Source organism: Typha latifolia, chromosome 7 (genome assembly GCF_019914945.1).
Source record: "Typha latifolia isolate L0001 chromosome 7, TyphaL0001v2, whole genome shotgun sequence".
In the NCBI taxonomy this organism is placed as follows: Eukaryota; Viridiplantae; Streptophyta; class Magnoliopsida; order Poales; family Typhaceae; genus Typha; species Typha latifolia.
Window position 1 is genome coordinate 4,181,168 of NC_133092.1, and position 22,960 is coordinate 4,204,127.

General features: G+C 37.1%; 2 protein-coding genes across 2 annotated transcripts; one reads left to right on the forward strand and one right to left on the reverse strand.

The window, feature by feature from the left end:
- Positions 1-4,479: 4,479 nt before the first annotated feature.
- LOC140791740 (protein trichome berefringence-like 7) lies at positions 4,480-10,091 on the reverse strand. The gene is made up of 4 exons (XM_073142384.1): positions 9,164-10,091; positions 8,576-8,734; positions 5,823-6,100; positions 4,480-4,819 (listed from the first exon to the last, which is right to left on the reverse strand). Exons 1-4 carry the CDS (start codon positions 9,958-9,960, stop codon positions 4,797-4,799), a joined length of 1,257 nt encoding a protein of 418 aa, XP_072998485.1. The 5' UTR covers positions 9,961-10,091; the 3' UTR covers positions 4,480-4,796.
- A 7,811-nt stretch (positions 10,092-17,902) lies between these two features.
- LOC140792709 (uncharacterized) lies at positions 17,903-18,926 on the forward strand. Its single transcript, XM_073143866.1, has one exon. It carries the CDS (start codon positions 17,923-17,925, stop codon positions 18,655-18,657), a length of 735 nt encoding a protein of 244 aa, XP_072999967.1. The 5' UTR covers positions 17,903-17,922; the 3' UTR covers positions 18,658-18,926.
- The last annotated feature ends 4,034 nt before the right edge of the window (positions 18,927-22,960 follow it).

Below are 22,960 nucleotides of genomic sequence, written 5' to 3' on the forward strand. Positions count from 1 at the left end.
GGAAACCAAATAGGTTGTTAAAAGTAGACGATATCCAATGGGAGGGAGGGCCAACGAATTTTAAACTTCTAATTTTGGGGGCATATTTTTTTTCCATTTGCATCCTTCTTACAGTCTATATTTTTAATCTCTCGGATGAGAATTATTTTGTAAAGAAATGCGGTTGATTCAATAATTCTGGCTGAAATAGTAGTTGGGGCAGTAAAACTTGAAATTAAGGACGGGTGGTGGTCACGGGGGAACAGTGGAAGAGGAGGGCGTGGCCACTTGCCACACTCTGGAAGTTGGAAGTCGATAGAAGAGAAGAGAGTGGAATGGGGGAGTATTATTAGTTTAAATTGTGTCGTTTTCTAGCTAAACTTATGCGTGCGTTTCGAGAGAATGGAGTGCGAATTCTTTTGTAAGAGATGACGAAAGCGACATAGTCTCGTGACACGATGCACAGGATGGGAATGTCTTTAAAATGGGCCTGAGATTAATACGAATTTTTAATTATAGCATTTGTGTCGTGGGAGTGGGAGTGGGAACACTGCTCGTGGAGATTGTTTGTGAGGTTAGAGCGCGCGCGGATTCGGTGCAAGAGGAGATGTCCAAGTCTGACATCAACGGGCCTGCATCGAAATCATCGTTTGGACAATTATCCCCCACAAGAATCCAATAACTAGCCAAGGTTAGTGCGCCTGATTTCGACTCAGCTGATCAAGCTTAAACTGTTTTCAAGTTTAGTGACATGAATTTGAAGTTGCTGTATGTTTTTTATATTTAATTTGGACTTTGGAAATTAATTATTTTAAGATTACGAAGACCATTATGTAACCTTACTGCAGGAAATTCCAGTTGTCCTTCTTATTCTTCTTACTAATAGTCAAAAAGAAACGTCTCAACCGTAAAAGGCTAAAAAAATAAATAAAGAAATGTCTGGAAGCTCTGATCTTTTTATGGGGCCCCTCAAAAAATCTGGCCAAAGGCTGCGTGAGGGTGGCAAAGGATGGTTAGAAGGAAGGTAAAAACTCTACCTCTTCTAACAGGTGTAGAGGATGTTCATCTCACCATTAAAACCAGTCAAGGCAAGAGAAAATGTTGCTAAGCTCTCTTGGGCATCTCTCTTTTATCCCTGAGGAGATCCTCGGCGAGCTCAAGGAGCAAATGGAGGACTGCATCATTCCTGACCGAAAAGTTCTAGAACTGTGTCATACTCGCTGAAATCTAACTATGGTAGATTTCTAGGAAGAAGCCTTTCGCTTGATAGGCTAAAAGAACATATTTACCAAGCTTTGGAATGGTGTTGACCAGTAATGTTGCTTCAGATATGACTAAAGGCTTCTACGTCTTCAGATTCAAGAAAGAGAAGGCTTCTACGGTCCCCGTGTGAGTCCAGCTTCACAGCCTTTTAAGAAATACTGAGAACTTGAGGGGCTCATCCCAGTCGCTACATACCAGGAGTGGAGTCAGTTTGCCCAGGTTTGTGTTGAGATAGACCTTAAGAAGCATATGAAGAAGACGATTTAGGTTGACCCTAAGGAGGAGGATTTGGACCTGAGAGTGGTCTATAGAAGCTTTCCTATATTTTTGCTACATGCCTGATATGTGCCTGTCGAGGCATGAAAAGGAAAGGGATGAAGAGTCAAGAAACACGACCTCCAAGGAGGTAAAAAAAAAAAAGGAGGAGAAAGACACGACAGGTTCGCTAGAGATAAGCCAATCGATGTACAGTCCATAGTGTACGGTCCAGAGGAGACATAGGAACAGTGTAATGGCAGAAAAATTTAATGCCACAGTAACCACAAAAATTAGTATCTACCTTGCTCATGACCAAAGAGTTTATGAATTCAACTTCAATCTTCAATAATATTATGGAGAAATTATTTGGTGGTTTGTGGTTTGGTAGCTTGGTTCAATTTGGTTGATGGCTTGGCAGTGCGGTTAGCTTAGAAGAACAGCTTGGCAACGCAATGGCTTAGAGTAGGTCTCAATGACATTTGGTTCGAAGTAATTGTTCGGCGACGCATATGACTTGAAACATAGACTAGACAGCTAAAAGTTTGGCAGTGCGGTTAGCTTAGAAGAACAGTTTGGCAACGCAATGGCTTAGAGCAGGTCTCGGTGACATTTGGTTCGAAGCAATTGTTCGGCGACGCATATGACTTGAAGCATAGACTCGACAGCTAAAAGCTAAGTGGAACATAAAGTGCCTATGTATCTAAAGAGAGTTGGTCATTTATCTAGCCCATATCTAGTCTTCGGACTCATGAATAATAAAATAATAATAATAATAATAATAATAAACACGCTTAGTGAGGGCGCAAGACAGATAAAACCCAAAATTAAACAAATGCAAATCAGGAACAATAAGACCCATGGAAGTGGTCTTAGATGGAATCAGATCCAGATAATAGTCCACCAGGACAAACTAAATATAGGGCAAGCCAAACTCCTAACCAAGTAGGGGAAGCACCAACCCAGGAGGGACTCGCAAGGCAAGAAGACTTCCATTACAAACAAGGGTAAATATATGGCGGGGGATGATACTATCAGGTCAGGCCTCCTAAGCACCGACAAAAGGTGATCAAGTCCTCTGGACATGTTCAGACTGTATCTTCTGTGGCTGTAAATCTAAGCAAGAGTAGTTGGTGTACGTCCTTGAGGTTCGCATGTTAGGGATGCACTGAAGTGTGAATGAGACGGTCCCCATACCTATTGGCTAAGTGTCAAACAATGGCATTATGAACATCGATAGGTCTCTGTTAGGCTAGGGACAGAACCTTCCCATTTGACCAAGTTTGCTTTTGACATGACAAGTAAAGAGCAGCCTTGGCTAGCTTGAGTGTATCATCTAAGGAGGACCGCTGCGCTCATCAGAGACCCACATCAAGCGGCTTCAGTGCTCATGCCTCAAGTGGGTGCTAGAAGCTAATCAGAACACGAGGTTCTTCTAACTTATAGCTTCATTGTGTAACAAAAGAAACCTCATTCCTAGCATCATGATTGGTTCAAGGCCATGAAGAGGTGAGGAGGGAGTTCACTGACTTCTACAAAGTGCTTTGGGGCCCCTCGTCAGAAAGTGATTGGTCTATGCTTGATGGCTTGGTCCTTATGTCCATCTCTGCCATGGATGCGGAGGGACTCATGTGGCTTGTCACTCTGGAGGAGATCAAACTGGAGCCTACCACGGGGAAAGGCTCTAGGAGTCTAGGGTCGGATGGCATCCAAGCCGAGGTATACATCAAGTATTGGCAGGTGGGGGGCTCCCCCATTTGATCGGGCACAAACAAGCGGCTTCCATTGGTGCCCAGACTATTAGCTATAACACACTGGCGGCATAGAAGGTAGCCACGATAAGTAGGGCCCTCCATTTTGAAGCTTTCTCCTAAAGTGGCTTAGGACAGATTTGTTTAGCCTTTAGATAAGGCCTTGAGCCTGCCGGTGGCTAAGATACCTTTTGCTTGTCTTAATAAGGTCCTCATTTCAGATAGCTGGTTAAAGGCCCATGATCACAAAGAGTTGGTGGATAGGGCGAGCAAGAAGTTGGCCAGGTGAAAACACAATACGTTCTCTATCTATCGCAGAGTGCATCACCTTGATCAGCTCCATGCTCTTGGCCATTCCCACCAGTAGGCTGGGTTGCTCTTGGCCTGGGTGTCGGATTCGATACTTGAGGCTATCAACAAGTTGTCGAGATTCATCTTTTAAATTAAAATGACTGTTGTCGAGATACTTGAGGCTATCACTGGTGGCATTCATCGGCCATGCTTATCAGGGGGTGTTGGGGCAGTGATCCGGGATGGACTCGGGTTGTTTGCTGCTTGGGACCCAGGAACCAACCCCCTGGTGTTATACCTCTGTTCATAGAGGCTTGGGTGATGCTGTTGGGACTGAGGAAGGTGGCAACTCACATCAAAGTTGAGGCGGAGTTTGATTCTCTTAAGTTGATTAGAGTTAGGAAGAAAATGACTGTGCCCTAAGCATCTCAAAAATCTTGTCTAGGGTCATTTTTATCTTTTCCAAAGCTTTAATGATATTAAAAACTCCCATGTTCTCAGGGAGGGGAATGCAGTGTTGGTTAGACATCTCACAAATCTCTTTGACTCAAGAAAGGAAAGGTCAAAAGAATATCGCACAAGAAACCCTTTCTACTGCAAAAGTATGATTCTAATAATTGGACATAGCTCAGCAATCTTTTCTTTGGTCCAATTTGTATAAAATTACCCTGTTCTCCAATGACCAACGAAAGTAATGAAATATACATACATATCCATCTAATCCACGAATAGAATTTTCTCCCAAGATCTACAAGGAATGAAAGTCCTCTACCAGACTACCCTCCTCCTCCCAAGCCTCTTATAAGGCATTCTCTGAAATCGTCTCCCTAGTCCCTGTAACACATTTTCCACTCTATACATTTTCCTTCTCTCAATAATATAGCTAAGCCCGGCCCACTTTTTTTAAAATAAAAAACATTCATGAATCTAGAATTCCATATAAAGAAACAAAATTGGCAATGGCATCTATAAAAACTGTTCTTTACATACAGGCTGATCAATAATGGTATTTTTCCCCTTCTACTAGGGAAAAAAAATGGAGCTAGAAAAATGCTACGCCATGGAATTAATGCATGAACTCAAGAAAAAAAATATATAAGAAAAATGGACGACAAAAAACTTTTCCTCCTAGCAGGCTGCCAAATTTCAGAGATAGAAGTTCATTCTTCTCTGTGCTGCCAGATAGAATCCCCCCAACCCAAAAAAGAAAACGAAATATATATTGAACAGAAATAGAGATACCAGCAAGCTTGACTTTTATCTTCCCAAATTTCGCCAACCTGCGAATAATTGATAAAAGGAACGAATAAATAATCATATAAGCTAGACATGCAATCAGCAAACTCCACAGATCATCTCTAAATTTCAAAACCAAGGATCAGCTTCTACATTTTTACTACATCTACAAAACAATAATCCCGTGTGACCAGCAGATCTTCCAGCTTCTATTAAGTTCTCTCTTACAGCATATGCAACATATGCAAGGTCTTTGGTTGTAATTCAGTTTACAAATTATGAAGGACTTATATATTGATTCAAATAACAGAATAGTTGTGCACAGCTAGATAAAGTTATACAATACTTCCCGCCTTGTATGCTCAAAAAATTGCTGCCCTAACTGCGATACTTTATGCAAGGTGTGAACCTCAGGTCAGAAAGGATCAGTTTTAGCTGGTTATATTCCGGTTTCAGCTGAGACACATTTGTATCCAGATCCAAAATGGCATGAAACCCAGCAGAGTCGCCTCTGAATATGGTTGAACCATTTAGTGCAAAAGATTGTTTTGGCCCATATTGGACTACTAGCCCAATAAGTCAATTAAAAATAAAATCTTGACTCTTTCCTATTTATTCACAAATCACAAACACTCTAAATTTAAAATTCTCGATATGCTGGATCTCTTCCCTTGGAACAAATGGGTACTCTTTCCAACAATCTAGACATGACAAAATATTCAATCAATGCTTACTTCACTAGGCTCTGCACCCTCTGGCACCTAAACCTATTGAACTAGAAAATATAACTGATTTTAATTCCTCAGACATGTTTCACAATCTTAAATATAAAATTCCCTTTTCTGTGAATGTTTAGACTATCTTTTGATTTCATATCATTGTTTTCATCTTTTTATATATTTACAATCCTGCATTCAAACCTTTCTAAACCAATACCAGAAAACAGAAAACATTTCATTTTTCTCAGGATGAAACAGATAGCTCGGACATAACCTTATGTTCACCAAATATAGATTAGGTATCATTATCACAAAATTGAAAACTCACCATCTGTCAGCAAATATGAGAATACAAGTTCATTCCAAGCATCTGGAACTCCGGGAAGACACCAGTGGCTGCAATCAAGAATGGTAGAAGGGTGGCTCCATGTACCGATATGAGCATCACTTCGAAATGAACCCATTGAAGTCACATTTAATACTGTCACTGGAACTCTCATTTTTGCAACCACATCAGCGATGATATCCCCAAATTCACTCCTATCATTTCCTTTAGCCTCGGAAGAAGGTTGTTCTGTTACTTCACACTTCTTTTGGTTTGAACCACTGAGTCATCATAAAAGGCAGCATTATAATTAATGAAAATCTCATGAGAAGATGTGGTAACAAAGCGATAATTGGTACTACAGTCCGGAATGATAGAAAGAAATGGCATAATATTCTTGTTCATGACTCTCATTACCCAACAAAACCAGAATGGCTTATTTCCAAGTATGAGATGTTTAATGCAAAAAAGAATTCAAGAATCTATTGGCATGAAATAACAACATTCTGAAATATCTTCACTGAGCAACCAAAGTAGGAAAAAAGAAAGAGTAAACAAAGTTAAGATAAAACCAGACCGTTCAAACTATCGCAATACCACCACAATGAAGAAAATAGTTCTATAATCAAATTGCATAACTAGCTCATCCAATCAGGTTCCACAATAATAATGATATTGAATAAAATGCACCTGTATGGGAGTAGCTCGAGTCATGTTGCATAGAATGTGACAAATTTTCTAGTTTAATTTCATATCTCATTAAAATCGACTAAATGCTTTGTTGTTGTCTAAAGTTGGTGTTCCAATCATGACTATAAAAGACTTTTTAAAAAAATTCACTTTCTCTACTTTTAATATGTGAAAACTAAGCTGCGTTTGCAATCTCCACATAGATCAAAATTTTACCTATCCTTTTTTAAATCAAACCCTAGATTCGAAAACATTGTCACAATTTGAAAAGGAGGAAGGACAATGGAGAACTGCTACACCAAATAATGGAGGGACAAGAAATTCACAAATTAGTTGGAATGGCTGGTCAGCAGCTCTATCTGATTTTCAGTAGAGTGATAAGTGATTGCCCCATTTGTTGGGTTTATTAGGCAAAAGGTACTTTACACACTGTCGAAAGTTGGATGTGGTACAACAGATTGAAACATAGATTAAGTACCACCAGATGACTATAAAGGTTTAGACTTCAAAATAAGATAGATCTCAGACAAGTAGATTTAAAATAACTAAAAGTGGCAGTACTTGACACCAAGATTACACAAAAGAAAATCAATTAAATAGCTCTTTGGGTCCAGATATTACATGAAAACTCAAATTGCTAGAACAAAATGGTATACCTGGAGCAATTTGTTAGCCATCACCACCAACTTCTACTATTTGTTTAATTTTTTTATTCTCAGCCCCACAACAACAAAAATGATCATATGGAGAAGAAATGGAGGGAATTTGCAAATTCTTTATAATTGAGGTATTTGTAATGATTGACGATTGTTAAAAAGGACAGCCTAAAAATTTGTCAAAATACATGAACAACCTCAGAAGAAGCCTTGCTCACTGAGAATCAATTCTCTTTCCATTACAATTTAGAATACATCTAGTTGGTAACCCTATAAGTAATCTAGAAGATTTGAGAGGCTTACTTTGATGCAAACAAAGTAATAGCTCTTTTGAGTATCCATCCAATATTAATGCCTAAATTTACTCATCTTTAATAGAAGTTTCAGATGCTAAGATCTACATGCAAATAGGATGCCAAAATTTGCCTCAAGCAACTATGAATCAGCAACCAAATCTGACCAGCCATGCCTAGCATAATCCATGTTATAAGGGGGGAGTCATATTAGATAATGATAACAGCTTCATGTAGTTAATAAGCATGCATACTATAGTTAATTATCATATTAGGACATCTTAGACAGAAAATAGATAAGATTAATAACTATGGTTTGAATTTTTGTTCGAAACTGAGATGTTTAGCCGAAACATTTCGTGTTACGGTCCTATCTGATCTGAAATTGCTCCCAAAACTAGCATTCGACCGAAACAACTCTAATAACAATTTTCTTAATATATGTTTTAAATTCTAAGCTGAATTTGACTTGAATATAATTTGTACTAACTCAATATCAAACTCATTTTTTTAAAATGCCATTAGATTTTGCGTGACACATTGAAAAATAAGATAAAGAAGACTATTTATCAAAAGAAGTCCAAAACCGATGCAACAAAACTAGAACCAAAACCAAACGAAATTGATCAAAACATTCCATTGCCAAAACCAAAACTTTGAACTATGCTAATAACCATTTAAAAAATCTTGCCAAACTTGAAACTTATAAAGTAGAATCATGGCACTATATTATGTTAGAACTTCATAATTCCAACTAATCAGGCATGCAGATCTGAGAGTACTGCTGCAGATGATTAACTCATCTATCATACTATAAGTCTAACTAACTTCAACCTTCCATAGAAGTTCAATGTTTCAAGGAAATAAGCTCACGTCTAATTTCCATATTTAATAACATAAGTTGCATGACATAGCTCTGTTAAAATCCAGGGAACTTTGCATACCAGATAGATGGAAACAGAATCACAAGTCTAGACAGATAGCCTCAGGTAAACTCAACTCACAGTGTGAAATCTAATTAAAAAAGTCAGGCATTATGATTCAGCAGACAAAGAAATCAAATATGATGTATTCCCTGAAGCTTTAGATTATTTATTCAGATGTGTGAGATGCTCACCTCCAATGAGAAGGCTCATAAGTCCGGAAGAAGACATGAGTTCTGTTTGTATTGACCATTGCTTCTACCCATGATGCCCAAGTGCTCAAAGCCATTCTAAAAGCAGCATTGATGGGCATACCAAGTTTAAGCTGCCCGCCAGACTGGAAATAGCAACCCCTGTCGACAAACCCAATTAAGAAGCATCAAAATGAAACAAATTAGTATCAATTATGCTGCCAAGTTCAATGGTAGATTATAGAACATCTGTATACATGATCAGTACATGGAAGACATAAAGAAAAGAAAGCAAACATCACATTGCACATGTTATCAGTATAGCATAGGTTCAATCTGGCATGGATGCGCACATAGATAGAGAAGTAATGTGATAAATCACTCTTATTATGCTGTAAAATGCCAGACTAAGATGAAATATATTGCAGAAATGGTCATAAACTCAAAAATTGCCAAAAATTTGTGTTAGGAGGGACATAATTAGACACTCGATTTACTGGTGCATTGTGCCAATCGGTTTGAACTACTCAAATATAAATTGCATCTGCGGCCTTTCAGGTAAATCACTGAGAACAAAAGTACAAAACTTACATGTCAAATAGTTTAGTTGGAGTCCACCAGTGACCAGAATTGAAAATTAGAAGATCTGAATCAATCCATAGCCGATTTATGTCATCCATCTTGTCAAGCTTGAGTGTCGCACGAACCCTTTTGGGGCCATGTCGAGGCATTAAGCCCTGCTGTACAAGGAATACTGACCTAAAGAACTCCACGCTTAAATTAAAAGATTGGAATCGAACCCCCAAGAAGCGAATAGTCTTCGAGATCTGATTCCCATTCACCTCATAAACACTCCCTGGATCCTCCACCCCACTCATAAGCATGCATATGAAAGACTCCCACTGTGTGCGACTCATTGAATCACCCACTAAGACAACCCGCTTCCCTCGAAGCCGTTCCAACACATCCCGTGCATTAAACTTAGGCACATCACAATGCCGAGGCTGCCACCTCCATTTCAGATATCCCGTATCCTTTCTCCCATTTGCCAAACAATTGAATCCCCTCTCTGCAAATGGACACTCTGAGCTATTATAAAGCGGATACGACCCGTCCACAATCCAGCTACCATCGAAGACATTGCAAACCTCAGTTCCCCCAACAAATCCCGGGACCAAGGTGGCACGGCCCAAGTATCGGAAAACATACAGATATGCAGCACAAGCAACAACCAGGACGACAGAAACCAGGAAGAACACGAAAGCCATTGTCTCGAACGATGACGGAAGAGCCCACCATTTCCGATGAGAAAATGAAACCCTAGGGCTCCCCACACTTCTCGGGGTAAGGCGAGCCGATGTGCTCCGGCTAAAACTAGCACTCACCATCTCCTCCCTCGCCCGACCTCCGACACAACCATTCTACTCCTCCACGATCGCATTCACCTCAGAAACCCATAACAGATCGAGCTCAGATAGTACAAGATCTCACCTTTCCATCAAAATCCGCAAACCAGAGGTCAAATCACGCTTCTCTGATCCCTATCCGATTTGATCACGAACAATAACCAAACTTTTTTCTGGTCACGGAGATCTCAAACCATAAAGTTCACGGATACACAACGACAATTTCCACAAATAATGTAAAAAAAAAAAAAATTAATCAACAAAAGCCAAAGAAAACAACGGATCAAGCGAGCAAAAAATTGGAATTCCTCATCATTCCCAACCCTAACCCTATCCCAAGATTGAGTTCCTCGTATTTATATCTCGAGCGCGACAAGCTTCACCCAGGCGCGTAGGTTAGCGGAGAAGTGAAGAAATTAATCTCTCACAAATCTTTGGGAGGAGGAAAGGAGGGGCGAGAGCGGTTGGAGCGGAGATTAAATAGCTCCCAATGAAGGGCATTTTTGTAAGACTATTTTCCGTAGTTTGTTCCTCCTTCTCCGAAAACTTTCTTTTTTGCAGAACAAGGACAAATGGGCCTCATTGCAAAATTCCCAACCCATTTGCAAATTGTACTCGTTTTCACATAATAGTGGTTTGCATTTATTTTCGTTTATTTGCAATTTTAGGGATATGTTTGTTAAAAATGGAAGTTTATTAAATGGAGGTCTCGACTATTGGAAAATGTTATAATATAGTATCCGCCATGATGTCAAATTCGCCACCAACTACTTTGATTTGAACCTTCACATCAAAGAGTTGGTAACAAGGGTGGGTCTTGCTGTACCTGCTCAATGATGAGAACTGAGGCTAAATAATTTATTTAATATTGTTAAAGCTCTATTATCAATTAAGCATATTTTATAATCCTGAGTCCTGATGCCCCAACTAAAAATTAATTAATTTCATTTAATTTTTTAATTTATAATAATAGATTCTAGTATGTAAATTATGTATATTTCTACTATAATAAATAAAATATTTATTAATAATAGAAAATATATGCACTTAGTTTTCATATCATTTAAATCCAGGTATGGTTAAACTGGATGATCACCTAATCTCAATTCAATACGAAGTACTCTCTTGGTGAGAAATTTAGTCAACATTCATCTTATGAGCATGTGACCGCGACATGTGGACATCACATGCTACATTAAAAAAAAATTAAAGGGAAATTTACCTACTATAACGCTATGCTTTAAATGACTAATATTTTTACTATTTATAAATCGAGTCTTATAATTTATTAAATATATATAAGAAATATTTTAAGTTAAATTTAAATTATTTTTAGTATAACTTAGTTGAGAGTATTTTTTTTATAATTCTTTTAGTATAATTAATTTAATTTAGAGATTTAATTAAATTTAACTTAATAAATTCAGGCTAAATCCGATCATGCCCACCAATGGGCAAATGGCTGCTCCTTGTTGTTGCCATTGGTGGAGGGAGACATGCATTTCTTGTTCAGTACAAGATAGACCAATTAGGAGCTTTAAATATCTCCCCTTTTTTTATGTCCCTCTAATGGGTGAGCAAGCATATGCATAGGCACAAGAAAGGTTGGTGAGATCTTTAAATTTATGGAGAATTTTGGTTTGTTACTTGGTACAATGCCCACATTTGATTTAGATTGGATTGGTAGGAGGAGGGTTGTTGGATTGACACACTACCAAAGTAAACAAGGTTTTGGTATCTTGTCCATTCATTGGGCCCATCACTTTGAATTCCCACTAATCCTTTGGCTTTAAACTAGAAATAGGAGATCTTAAAGTCCCCAGGCTATTTCAATTTTTATGTTTATGATGTTGGTCTGGATAGCGATGGAGTTGCAAGTTAATCTTATATCTTTTGTGCTTGTGTTATAGGCTTATTGCTCGTGTCTCAAGCTATCAAATTATGTCCTCAATTAAATGTTCTTAATAAGTTTGTACTCTATTTTTAATTTTGTATTTAGATATATGCTATTTATTGTTAAAGGGATCAAAATTTAACTGTATATTAACCTTTATTAGTATGCATACAAAAGCAAGGATCTAATCAGCATATGCACCATGGAAGTATGATATGTATGCATGACAATGGTGACCTCAGATGGACAGTGTATATATAATATATGTGATTCATTAAGTTGGATAAAGACAATGTTTGGAGCCTCCATGAAGTTTATTAATGTTGCCTATAATATAACTAGGATGTCATATGTACTGGGATTAATTTCAACCTATAAACATGGCTAGCTTACATACACCTATTATCTTCTCTAAAGTAGGAAAATTAATGTTTTGGATTATTTGTAGCGTCTCTTTAAATAATAAGCAGGATGACATATGTGATAAGTTTGTAGCTTACATAGTTAATTAATTACCTTGTTCTTGTCATTATTATACTTTTAACTCCACTAATACTTATTAGTTTTCTATTGTATTTATTTGTATTGTAAGTCAGTAACACATCCTAATCATCATCAATCTCACCGACCTATAGTATTTGCCACATATTTAGGACATCATAATCATGGGAAAAATACATAAATTAATATAAATCTGCATACATTTGGAGAAGAAATAATATGCTCATAATTCAGAACTACAAATCTACAAAATTGGAGTACGATATTCCATTTAGAAAAAAAAATTAAAATATGACATGAGTACATGACAAAAGTACATGGCAATGTCAACACGAATCCAAATTAAATATGTATGATATCCTACTAGTACTACAAATCCAAGTTCGACACATGAACTCGGGCTACATATTATAATGGTAAAATAAGATTAGGGAGTTAGTATTGATAATGACAATAAGTAAAAATATTAATCAACTCAATAAGAAAATGATAAAATATCAACTATCCTAGAAATGTAGATTATTAATTTATAGACTTTGAAAGTCTCATTAAAAATATTCTTCATAGTAAAGGAATTGCCTACAAGTTTGATTTAAACCAAAATAAAGTATCAAATTTCTCCAAACTAATCAACATGAACTGAAACGCACCTTTCGTTAGTTTTTCCATACATTTAAGAAGTAAATATTTTGGGAGAACGAGAAAAAGAAAAGAAAAAAAAATTAAAGTTTAGGGAGCATAACAGGAGAATAGGAAATTTGATAGTTTCCAACTTGAAATTTGTTCAAGTTTATTGCTTATCTGCTTATTTGAACAAAAACTTCAGATGTCAAGGCAATGAACATTTCTATCACTTGCCTCTATCCTTTTCCTTATACACTTTACGGTTTACACTTGTTTCTTTGAACACATTTTCCAAGTTGAAAAAAGTAAAAGAAAATGTCGGTTTACAATTATCTTCAAAACATGAAGCCTAAGTGATGCCAAAGATAATTTCTCAATAAGAATATAAGAATAGCGATATATATATATATATATATATATATATATATATATATATTATTTATCCGGTACTGTATTTATATTTATTATTCAACTCCTGTATTTTTATCTAAACTATCAACAAAATATAACTCCTTGTCATTAGTTTTGTTAAGTATCGGTTACCATATTGATGAGTTAAGATAAGTATAGATATAAAATAACCATAATACACAGAGTAAAATATTTTAGGTCAACTAGATTTAAAAATCAAATTAGAGGTTTTTAAGTATTTTTATTTTTATTTTTAAAAATAAAAAATATTTTCTATTTCATTAATGATTTGTGGGATAAAATTTATTCAATGTATTTTTGACATATTAAAAGCAAAATAGAGTCATGGAATGATAAATATTCATATGATAATATATAAATGATAATAAAATTAAAAGGCAGAATATATTTTTATACATTTTTTAAACTTTCATTAAGAACAAATAACGCACACTGTTACCTGAGAAGAATAGGAGAGGAGAAAGAGAAAATGGAAGATTAAAGATTCCACTCATCAAAGCATTTTGTATAAGATTAAAACTTCTAACTTAAAGATGATGCAAACTTAAACAGTGAGTTCTCTCATCCAACTCCAAGCTGTCCACTGACATGTACGTATCACAACAATCCTCCTTCAAAGCAATGTATTGTTTGTAAGCATCCCTCTCCAAAGCCTTAGCATGGGAGCCAAGTCATCAGCACTCAAACCTAATCATCATTTCCCTCCTTACAAATACCACCACACACCCCATTCCATGCTCTTCATCCAATTAATCCTCTTCAAACGCAAACAATGTCTGGCTTCCTTCCTCCAATGTCTTCTCCACCTCCTTTCCCATTTCGCCGCCCTCCGCCGCCACCCACATTGCCGATTAGGGCTCCCCCTCCACCGGGAAAGACCCCGCCACCACCGCCTACACCCTCCCCACCGATGAGGGCCCCGCCGCCTCCCCAAAGGATGGCACCGCCACCGCCGCCAATTAGAGCACCGCCTCCACCGCCGATAAGAGCACCGCCACCACCGCCGCCGATAAAAGCACCGCCACCACCGCCGCCGAGAAGGGCACCGCCGCCACCACCTCCACCGAGAAGGGCACCGCCACCGCCACCGCCGAAAAGGGCACCACCTCCGCCGCCAGTTAGAGCACCGCCGCCGCCGCGGCGAAATATGGCGCCGCCGCCACCGACGCCATTCCGCCCCCCTACGCCCGCAATTACACCTCCATCGCCTTCCCCGCCAAGCCCGGACCACACGGCCATCATCGTAGTCTTCGCCACGCTCGGCGGACTGCTCCTCCTCGCCTTACTCGGAGCTGCCATATTTTGCTTCCTCAAGAAGAAGAAGCAGAAGAAGCTGATCAAAGAGGATGAGCTGGTGAACGTAGAAGACCACATTCGCGTCCACGAGACTATAGTTCCAGGCCCCCATGGGCAAAAGCTAGTAGGTCTATCCGTGGACGAAGACATCAAAGTGCAGGAAGTGATGAAGAAGAAGGAGTTGGTCGGGGAAGCGTCTCGAATGCGTTCTGCTACTAATTGGGCGAATCGCAACTAAGTTGTTGAGCTAGCTTGGACCATTGGATTCTACTGCTGCATGTTCTTTGTGTTGTTGTGATGAACAATAAGTGTTGACTATTTGAACCGCTAGTAGTACGTATGTCTGCCTACGTCTGCATGCATGGCAGGCATTGTTTGCCATTGTTTTAATTGTATTCAATTTATGCTCTTTGATTTGTCATATACTCCATTCATTATTACCAAGATGAATAAGAACAAGAATATGCTCGATTTCAGTGGACATACGAATCTCCCTACTTCACAGGTAGTTGCTGAACTAATTAATTCATTTCTCTATTTGAGTTTGGGTTCATTCTTGGCGCATAAACCAGTGATGTCAGGCTTTGAGGTTTATATAATGGTGTTCTTGTCATTGTTGGTCAGCCAAGTCCAAGATATGTTGCTTTCTTTTGACAAAAGGAGTTTTTAAATAAATACTCTATATTTTCATAAGTTTTTAATATCGTCCTATTTTGAGGATTTTGTAACAGTAGAATTTGTATATAACATTCTACTGTTGTTTTGACTAACTACAGTTAATTATAATATATAGTTTTTGTAACTCTACTTATTAAATTATTAAGATACTATTAAAAATTTCTACCCTTACCCAAATTAACTAAACTCTTTCTAAGTCAATGTCATTACCCTAGGTCGCCCCAACAAATGAAAGATCTCTCGCAAATTTTATATCTCTACCTTTCCTCACAAAGGGTAATTGAGGTATTTTAAAAATCATTTGTAGTATCCTAATGGTTTGAATGATATATTTTTATTTGAAAATGGTTAGATTTAATTAATTTAGAATATCATATAAAAATTATAAAAAAATAAGGTATCGAGATACAGAATCCTCAAATATGATGTGTTAATTAAAAATTAATTAAAATATTATTATTTATAAAAACTATTTTTATATAATAATATGCTAGGCAAAAAAAGCTAGCTCTCTCCTACATATAAATTCAAAATAGGCCAACCCACTTATGAATCATATCACAATAGATCAAAATCATATGCATGTTATACTCTAGAGAAAAATATACTAAATATTAACCCCAATATCTATGAGAGGGATACAGAACTATAATCTCTGTTACAAGCCAGTAAAACCTGACATGTCAGCCTAGTGAAGTATTTTAGCTTGTGTTATAAAACTTGACTAATGAGAGATGATTATGTTTAAGCATTAAGCTCTCTCCCTCTCTCTCTAAAATTAAATGAGATGGAGTAGCACATTATCTCACTTACCAAAAGATAATCCTACGAAATAGAGTTAGTTATATATAAACCCATAAATTATGACTATTTTTTTTTGTTGATATATAGACTTTCTTTTGTTAGATTTTTGTTATATTTTATATTAATAAGTTATCACGTACAAATCACATGAGTTCTTCGAGAAATTTACCCTTATATATTGGAATGGAAAAGACTTGATAAGAAAATTTAATTTATCAAAATATTTTTTCTTTTCAAAGGGGATTTTGGACTTTTCAATTTTTTCATCTAGTCCAAGGGAATCTATGTCTTACAAACAAAAAGTTCAGGGGAGAGAGGTTGAAGGTATTAGAACAAAGGTGATAGTTTATTTTGTTTAAGTACAATTGTCCCTAAAAATAACTATGGTTAATTATATTTTAGCTCCCTGTGGATTGCCTAAATTTTATAGTACTTTTAATTTCAACACTTAACTCTCATGCAATCTTGATTAAAGTGGAATTGTTAACTTTTTTTGTTGTCATATTTAACTAAACCAAAGATTGAATTGAAGATCCTTATTAGAGACAAAGTTGTAAATAATTTTAGAATTTTTTTTAATATTTTAGATGGCAAAATTATGACAAAAGTATGCATATGTTTAATATATTTATCACTTACACCGTGTCATTTAACTCCCCTGCATGTGTTGCCTAAAATACAAAAAAATATCTATCATTAGTTTTGTTAATTATCAGTTACCATATAGACGAGTTAAGATAATTATAAATAAAAAATAACTGTAATACCCATGAATAAGTTTCTTTAGGTTAAGAGTAGTAATAACATAGAACTATATTTAAAAGTCAATTGAGGGATATTTTAAATATTTTTTAATAATAAAAAAGTATTCTCTAATCAATTAATCATTGTTAGAGTAAAATTAATCCATAGTATTTTCAGACACTAAAAGCAAAATGCAGAGGTTAATAATAAAATCAAAAGTGAAAATGTTTTGATACATTTTCCAAGTTTTATTAAGGATAAATTAGAGAAAAAAAAACCGAAAATGGTGGAGAAAATGTCGATCTCACCTTGAAGATTAGAGCTTTCCGCTCATCAAAAGTAGTTGGTAAAAGATTAATGTGGCGTTTGTTAATTCATATTATATATTTATTTATAAATTATGACTCTCTTAAATATATTTTATAATCAAATGCCTACTTATACATATTTTGATCAAACCTTATATAAGTTAAGTCATGTAACAAATTATCTATAATATTTTATCACAGATAAAATATGTGATAAAATTATGCATATTTTCTAAATATGATTATAGTATAATTAATATGTTTATTCATTATTAATAATTAAATATAAATTTTTATATAAACTTATTTAAGGTAATCATTATGTATTATAACTAAATAATAAAATGTAAGTATAATTATAGATATACTTAATTTATATTTAAAAGGTGTACATAAAATTATTCTTAAAAGAACTTACAAATTGAAGATCATGCAAACTTCAATAGCGAGTTCTCTCGTCCAAGCTGTCCACTAGCACATATCACAACAGTCATACAGTCATGATTCTAAGCAATGTTTTGTTTGTAAGCATCCCTCGATAAAGCCTTAGCATGGGAGCCAAGTCACCGGTACACAAACCTAATAATCTTTTCTCTCCGTATAAATACCATCTCACACCCCATTCCATGCTCTTCATCCAATTAATCCTCTTCAACACAAACAATGTCTGGCTTCCTTCCTCCAATGTCTTCTCCACCTCCTTTCCCATTTCGCCGCCCTCCGCCGCCACCCACATTGCCGATTAGGGCTCCCCCTCCACCGGGAAAGACCCCGCCACCACCGCCTACACCCTCCCCACCGATTAGGGCCCCGCCACCTCCCCGAAGGATGGCGCCGCCACCGCCGCCAATTAGAGCACCGCCTCCACCGCCGATAAGAGCACCGCCACCGCCGCCGCCGATAAAAGCACCGCCACCACCGCCGCCGAGAAGGGCACCGCCACCACCACCTCCACCTAGAAGGGCACCGCCACCGCCACCGCCGAAAAGGGCACCACCTCCGCCGCCAGTTAGAGCACCGCCGCCACCGACGCCATTTCTCCCCCCTCCGCCGGCAATTACACCTCCATCTCCTACCCCGCCAAGCCCGAACCACACGGCCATCATCGTTGTCTTCGCCACGCTCGGCGGACTGCTCCTCTTCGCCTTCCTCGCAGCCGCCATCTTTTGCTTCCTCAAGAAGAAGAAGCAGAAGAAGCTGATTAAAGAGGATGAGCTGGTGAGCGTTGAAGACCAGGTTCGCATCCACGAGACTATAATTCCAGGCCCTCATGGGGAAAAGTTAGTAGGTCTATCCGTGGACGAAGACATCAAAGTGCAGGAAGTGATGAAGAAGGAGGAGTTGGTCGGGGAAGCGTCTCGAATGCGTTCTGCTACTAATTGGACGAATCACGACTAAGTTTTTGAGCTGGCTTCGAACCTTGGATTCCACTGCTGCGTGTTTGTGTTGTTGTGATGAACTATGAGGGTTGACTATTTGAGCTGGTCCGTACGTACGTATGTCTACGTGTGCATGCCTGTCAATATGTCATGCATTATTTGTCATTGATTTAAATTACAAGATGACTAAGAGTAGGTACATGGTGGTTTGTCATGCATATAGTCCATTCATTATTAGTTTATTACCATGATGAATAAGAACAAGAATATGCTCGATTTGATTGGATATATGAATCTCCCTACTTCACAGGTAGTTACTGAACTAATTAATTCACTTCCCTATTCGATTCTGGGCTCATTCTTGGCCCAAATATGAATGATATCACGCTTTGAGTTTTATATAATGGTGTTCTGATCATTGTTGGTCCAATTAGTGCCGAGTCCAAGACATGCTAGCTTTCTTTTTATATAGGGAATTTTTCAAATAATACCCTATATTTTCATTATTTTTATTGAGGATTTTATGTAATGGTGTTTTTTATTGAGGATTTCAAATATATAAGCTTAGTCTTCGAGGATTTTATAACAAGAACCCTACTTTCTTTTTCCTATGATTTTCATATAACATCTTACTGTTGCTTTGACAAGCTATAATTAACTATGGTATATGATTTATGAAATCTACTAATTAAATTATAAAAACACTCTTCAAAATTCTTTCTTTACCCACATTAACTAGACCCTTTCTAAGCCAATATCTCACCTAGTCCACCCCACCAATTGAAAAACCTCACCCTAGATTTACTTTGCCTACCTTACCAAAACAAAAGAGTAATTTAGGTATTTTAGAAATTACCTGTGGTATCTTAATAGAATATTTTTTAATGATACATTTTTATTTGAAAATAGTTATGTTTAGTTAACTCGGAATGTCATATTAAATCATAAGAAAAAAAAACCTAAAACATAAATATTTTGAAAACCAAGCCAACCATCTTAGGTCACAACAAACCTAAAACATAGACATGTTATGCTGTAGTGAAGAATCTATCAAATATTCCGATCGATCGGATTCGGATACGAATTCGGATACGGATATAATTTTTGAAAAAAATTCGGATACGGATTCGGATACTGGTCGGATATATTTTTCGAATTCGGATACGGATATCGGATATCCATTTACCCGCATATTTTTTTAAATGATTTACAATTTTTAATTTACTTATTTAAATAGTAAATATTAATATTGTTACTAATAATACGTTATATATTATTTATAGAGACTGATTTCTCTAATTTTATAAATTTGACAAACAAAAAAATTATTTGTCATAAAACTCTTAATAATTTTATATTAATTATATCTAAATAAAATATTATAATTATTTTAAATTCAATCAATATCCATTTAAAATCCAATCTTCTATCCAAAAATTATCCGTATCCGTTTAGTTAGGATATGATTTTAAATTTTGCTATCCGTCCAATATCCGTATTCGAATCCGTATCCGGACTAAAAATATGGATCCGGATATGGGTTGATCACTATCCGATCCGTATAAGATCCGTTTTCACCCCTAAGCTTGACTCAATATTAATTTCGAGCCTATTCTATAGATCAAGTTTGAATCGGCTCACTTTTGAGCGGGACTTGATCAAGCTGAATTCGAGCTGGCTCGATTATTTTGATAGCCCTAATTTTGGTGGGCTAGTGTACTTGTTTAATCTATATATCAAACAAGGTTAACCGTTTTGTTTAATTTATAAATTACAGACTCATAGTCAATCAAGATTTAGCCTTTCTAAAAATAATAAATTTTATCAATTCAAGCATGAGCCAAGATTGAAGCTTTTAGGGTTTGTATTCTCGGTCGTAGTCCATCTAAATAAACTCGAACATTATTTAAGAACTTGATTACCCAAATGGACCAAATTAGCTGACTAATTAATGACAAAACACATCTAAACAAGGCAATATTATATATTGTTTATATAATCATATGTATAAATGCATCAGGCCCACGTACCCAATAAGCCAAAGGGAATTAATTAAAAGAGAGCTTGGCGTGGTAGGAAACAGTGGCAATATGAGTAAAAACTACGCGACGGCATATATATATGGCAACAAACCAACATGGAAGCATGACAGTGGTGGCCTCAGATGGACAGTGTTAATAATATATGCAATACTGAAGACAATGTTTGGGTCCTCAATTGTTTCTTTAAAGAGAGTTAACTCAATTATCTAAGCCTACTTTTAATATCTATATGAAACTTCCAACTTAAAGATGATGCAAACTTCAACAGTTAGTTCTCTCCTCCAACTCCAAGCTGTCCACTGGCATGCACATATCACAACAGTCTCTCATTCTAAGCAATGTAGTGTTTGTAAGCATCCCTCTCCAAAGCCTTAGCATGGGAGCCAAGTCATCAATACTCAAACCTAATCATCTTTTCCTTCCTTACAAATACCACCTCACATCCCATTCCATCCTCTACATCCAATTCTCCATCCAATTAATCCTCTTCAACACAAACAATGTCTGGCCGCCTTCCTCCAACGTCTTCTCCACCTCCTTTTCCATTTCGCCGCCCTCCGCCGCCACCCTCATTGCCGATTAGGGCTCCACCTCCACCACGAAAGACCCCGCCGCCACCGCCTACACCCTCCCCACCGATTAGGGCACCGCCACCTCCCCGAAGGATGGCACCGCCACCGCCGCCAATTAGAGCACCGCCTCCACCGCCGAGAAGAGCACCGCCACCACCGCCGCCGAGAAGGGCACCACCACCACCACCTCCACCTAGAAGGGCACCGCCACCGCCACCGCCGAAAAGGGCACCACCTCCGCCGCCAGTTAGAGCGCCGCCGCCACCGACGCCATTTCGCCCCCCTCCGCCGGCAATTACACCTCCATCGCCTCCCTCACCAAGCCCGGACCACACGGCCATCATCGTAGTCTTCGCCACGCTCGGTGGACTGCTCCTCCTCGCCTTCCTCGCAGCCGCCATCTTTTGCTTCCTCAAGAAGAAGAAGCAAAAGAAGCTGGTCAAAGAGGACGAGCTGGTGAACGTAGAAGACCACATTCGCGTCCACGAGACTATAGTTCCAGGCCCTCACGGGCAAAAGCTAGTGGGACTATCCGTGGACGAAGACATCAAAGTGCAGGAGGTGATGAAGAAAAAGGAGCTGGTTGGGGAATCGTCTCGAATGCGTTCTGCTATTAATGGGGCGAATCGCAGCTAAGTTCTTTAGCTGGCTTCGAACCTTGAATTCCACTGCGGTGTGTTTGTGTTGTTGTGATGAACTATGAGGGTTGACTATTCGTACGTACGTATGTCTACGTGTGCATGCATTATTTGTCATTGTTTTAAATGTATTCTATTTATGCGCTTTGATTTGTCGTATACTCCATTCATTATTACCAAGATGAATAAGAACAAGAATATGCTTGATTTGATTTGGTGATTTGATCGGATATGTGAATCTCCCTACTTCACAGGTAGTTTTTGAACTAATTAAATTCATTTCTCTATTTGAGTTTGGGCTCATTATTGGCCCATATATTAATTATGTCAGGCTTTGAGTTTTATATAATGGTATTCTTCTCATTGTTGGTCGGCACTTGTTAGAAGGGTAGTTTTTCTAAAAACACCCTATTCTTTCATCATTTTTTAATATCATCCTATTTTTAAGGATTTTTTAACAGGAACACTTATTTTTTCGTATAATTTTCATATAATATTTACTGTTGCTTTGACTAACTAAGGTTAGCTATAGGATATAATTTGTGTAAAGCGACTGGTTAAATTACTAAAATACTTTTAAATATTTTCTAACCTTACCCATATTAATCAAATTCTTTCTAAATAAATGTCTTAATTAGCCCACTCCAACAAATAAAAAAGGTTGATAGTTTATGTGGTTTAAGTACAATTAAGTTAATTTATATAGTTTAAGTATAATTATCCTTAAAATAACTATGGTTAATTATACTCCTAGTGATTTCACTTAATTTTATAAATCTATAGTGTACTTTTAACTTAAGAACTTAACCCTTTCATACTATTGTAGTGCAGTATTTATTTTATTTGTCATATTTGACTAAACTAAAGATGGAATTTGAAAAATTTTATTAGAGACAAAATTGCAAAGAATCATATAAGTTTTTTGAAGCATCTAAATAATGCTGATTATTTTTTAGATGATAAATATATGACAAAAACATACATGATTCAATATATATATTTATCATTTACGCAATATAAATTTGATATTTATTATTTGACTCCCTTGCATGTTGCCTAAAGTACCTAAA

What these genes read in the sequence shown, in the direction of transcription:
- LOC140791740 (XM_073142384.1), bottom strand. Translation starts at nt 9,960, where the DNA reads ATGGTGAGTGCTAGTTTTAGCCGGAGCACATCGGCTCGCCTTACCCCG. An exon ending in TATGAGCCTTCTCATTGGAG is followed by an intron (nt 6,101 to 8,575) that starts GTGAGCATCTCA and finishes ATGATGACTCAG; the next exon opens with TGGTTCAAACCAAAAGAAGT. An exon ending in CTCATATTTGCTGACAGATG is followed by an intron (nt 4,820 to 5,822) that starts GTGAGTTTTCAA and finishes AATTATTCGCAG; the next exon opens with GTTGGCGAAATTTGGGAAGA.
- LOC140792709 (XM_073143866.1), top strand. Translation starts at nt 17,923, where the DNA reads ATGTCTGGCTTCCTTCCTCCAATGTCTTCTCCACCTCCTTTCCCATTT.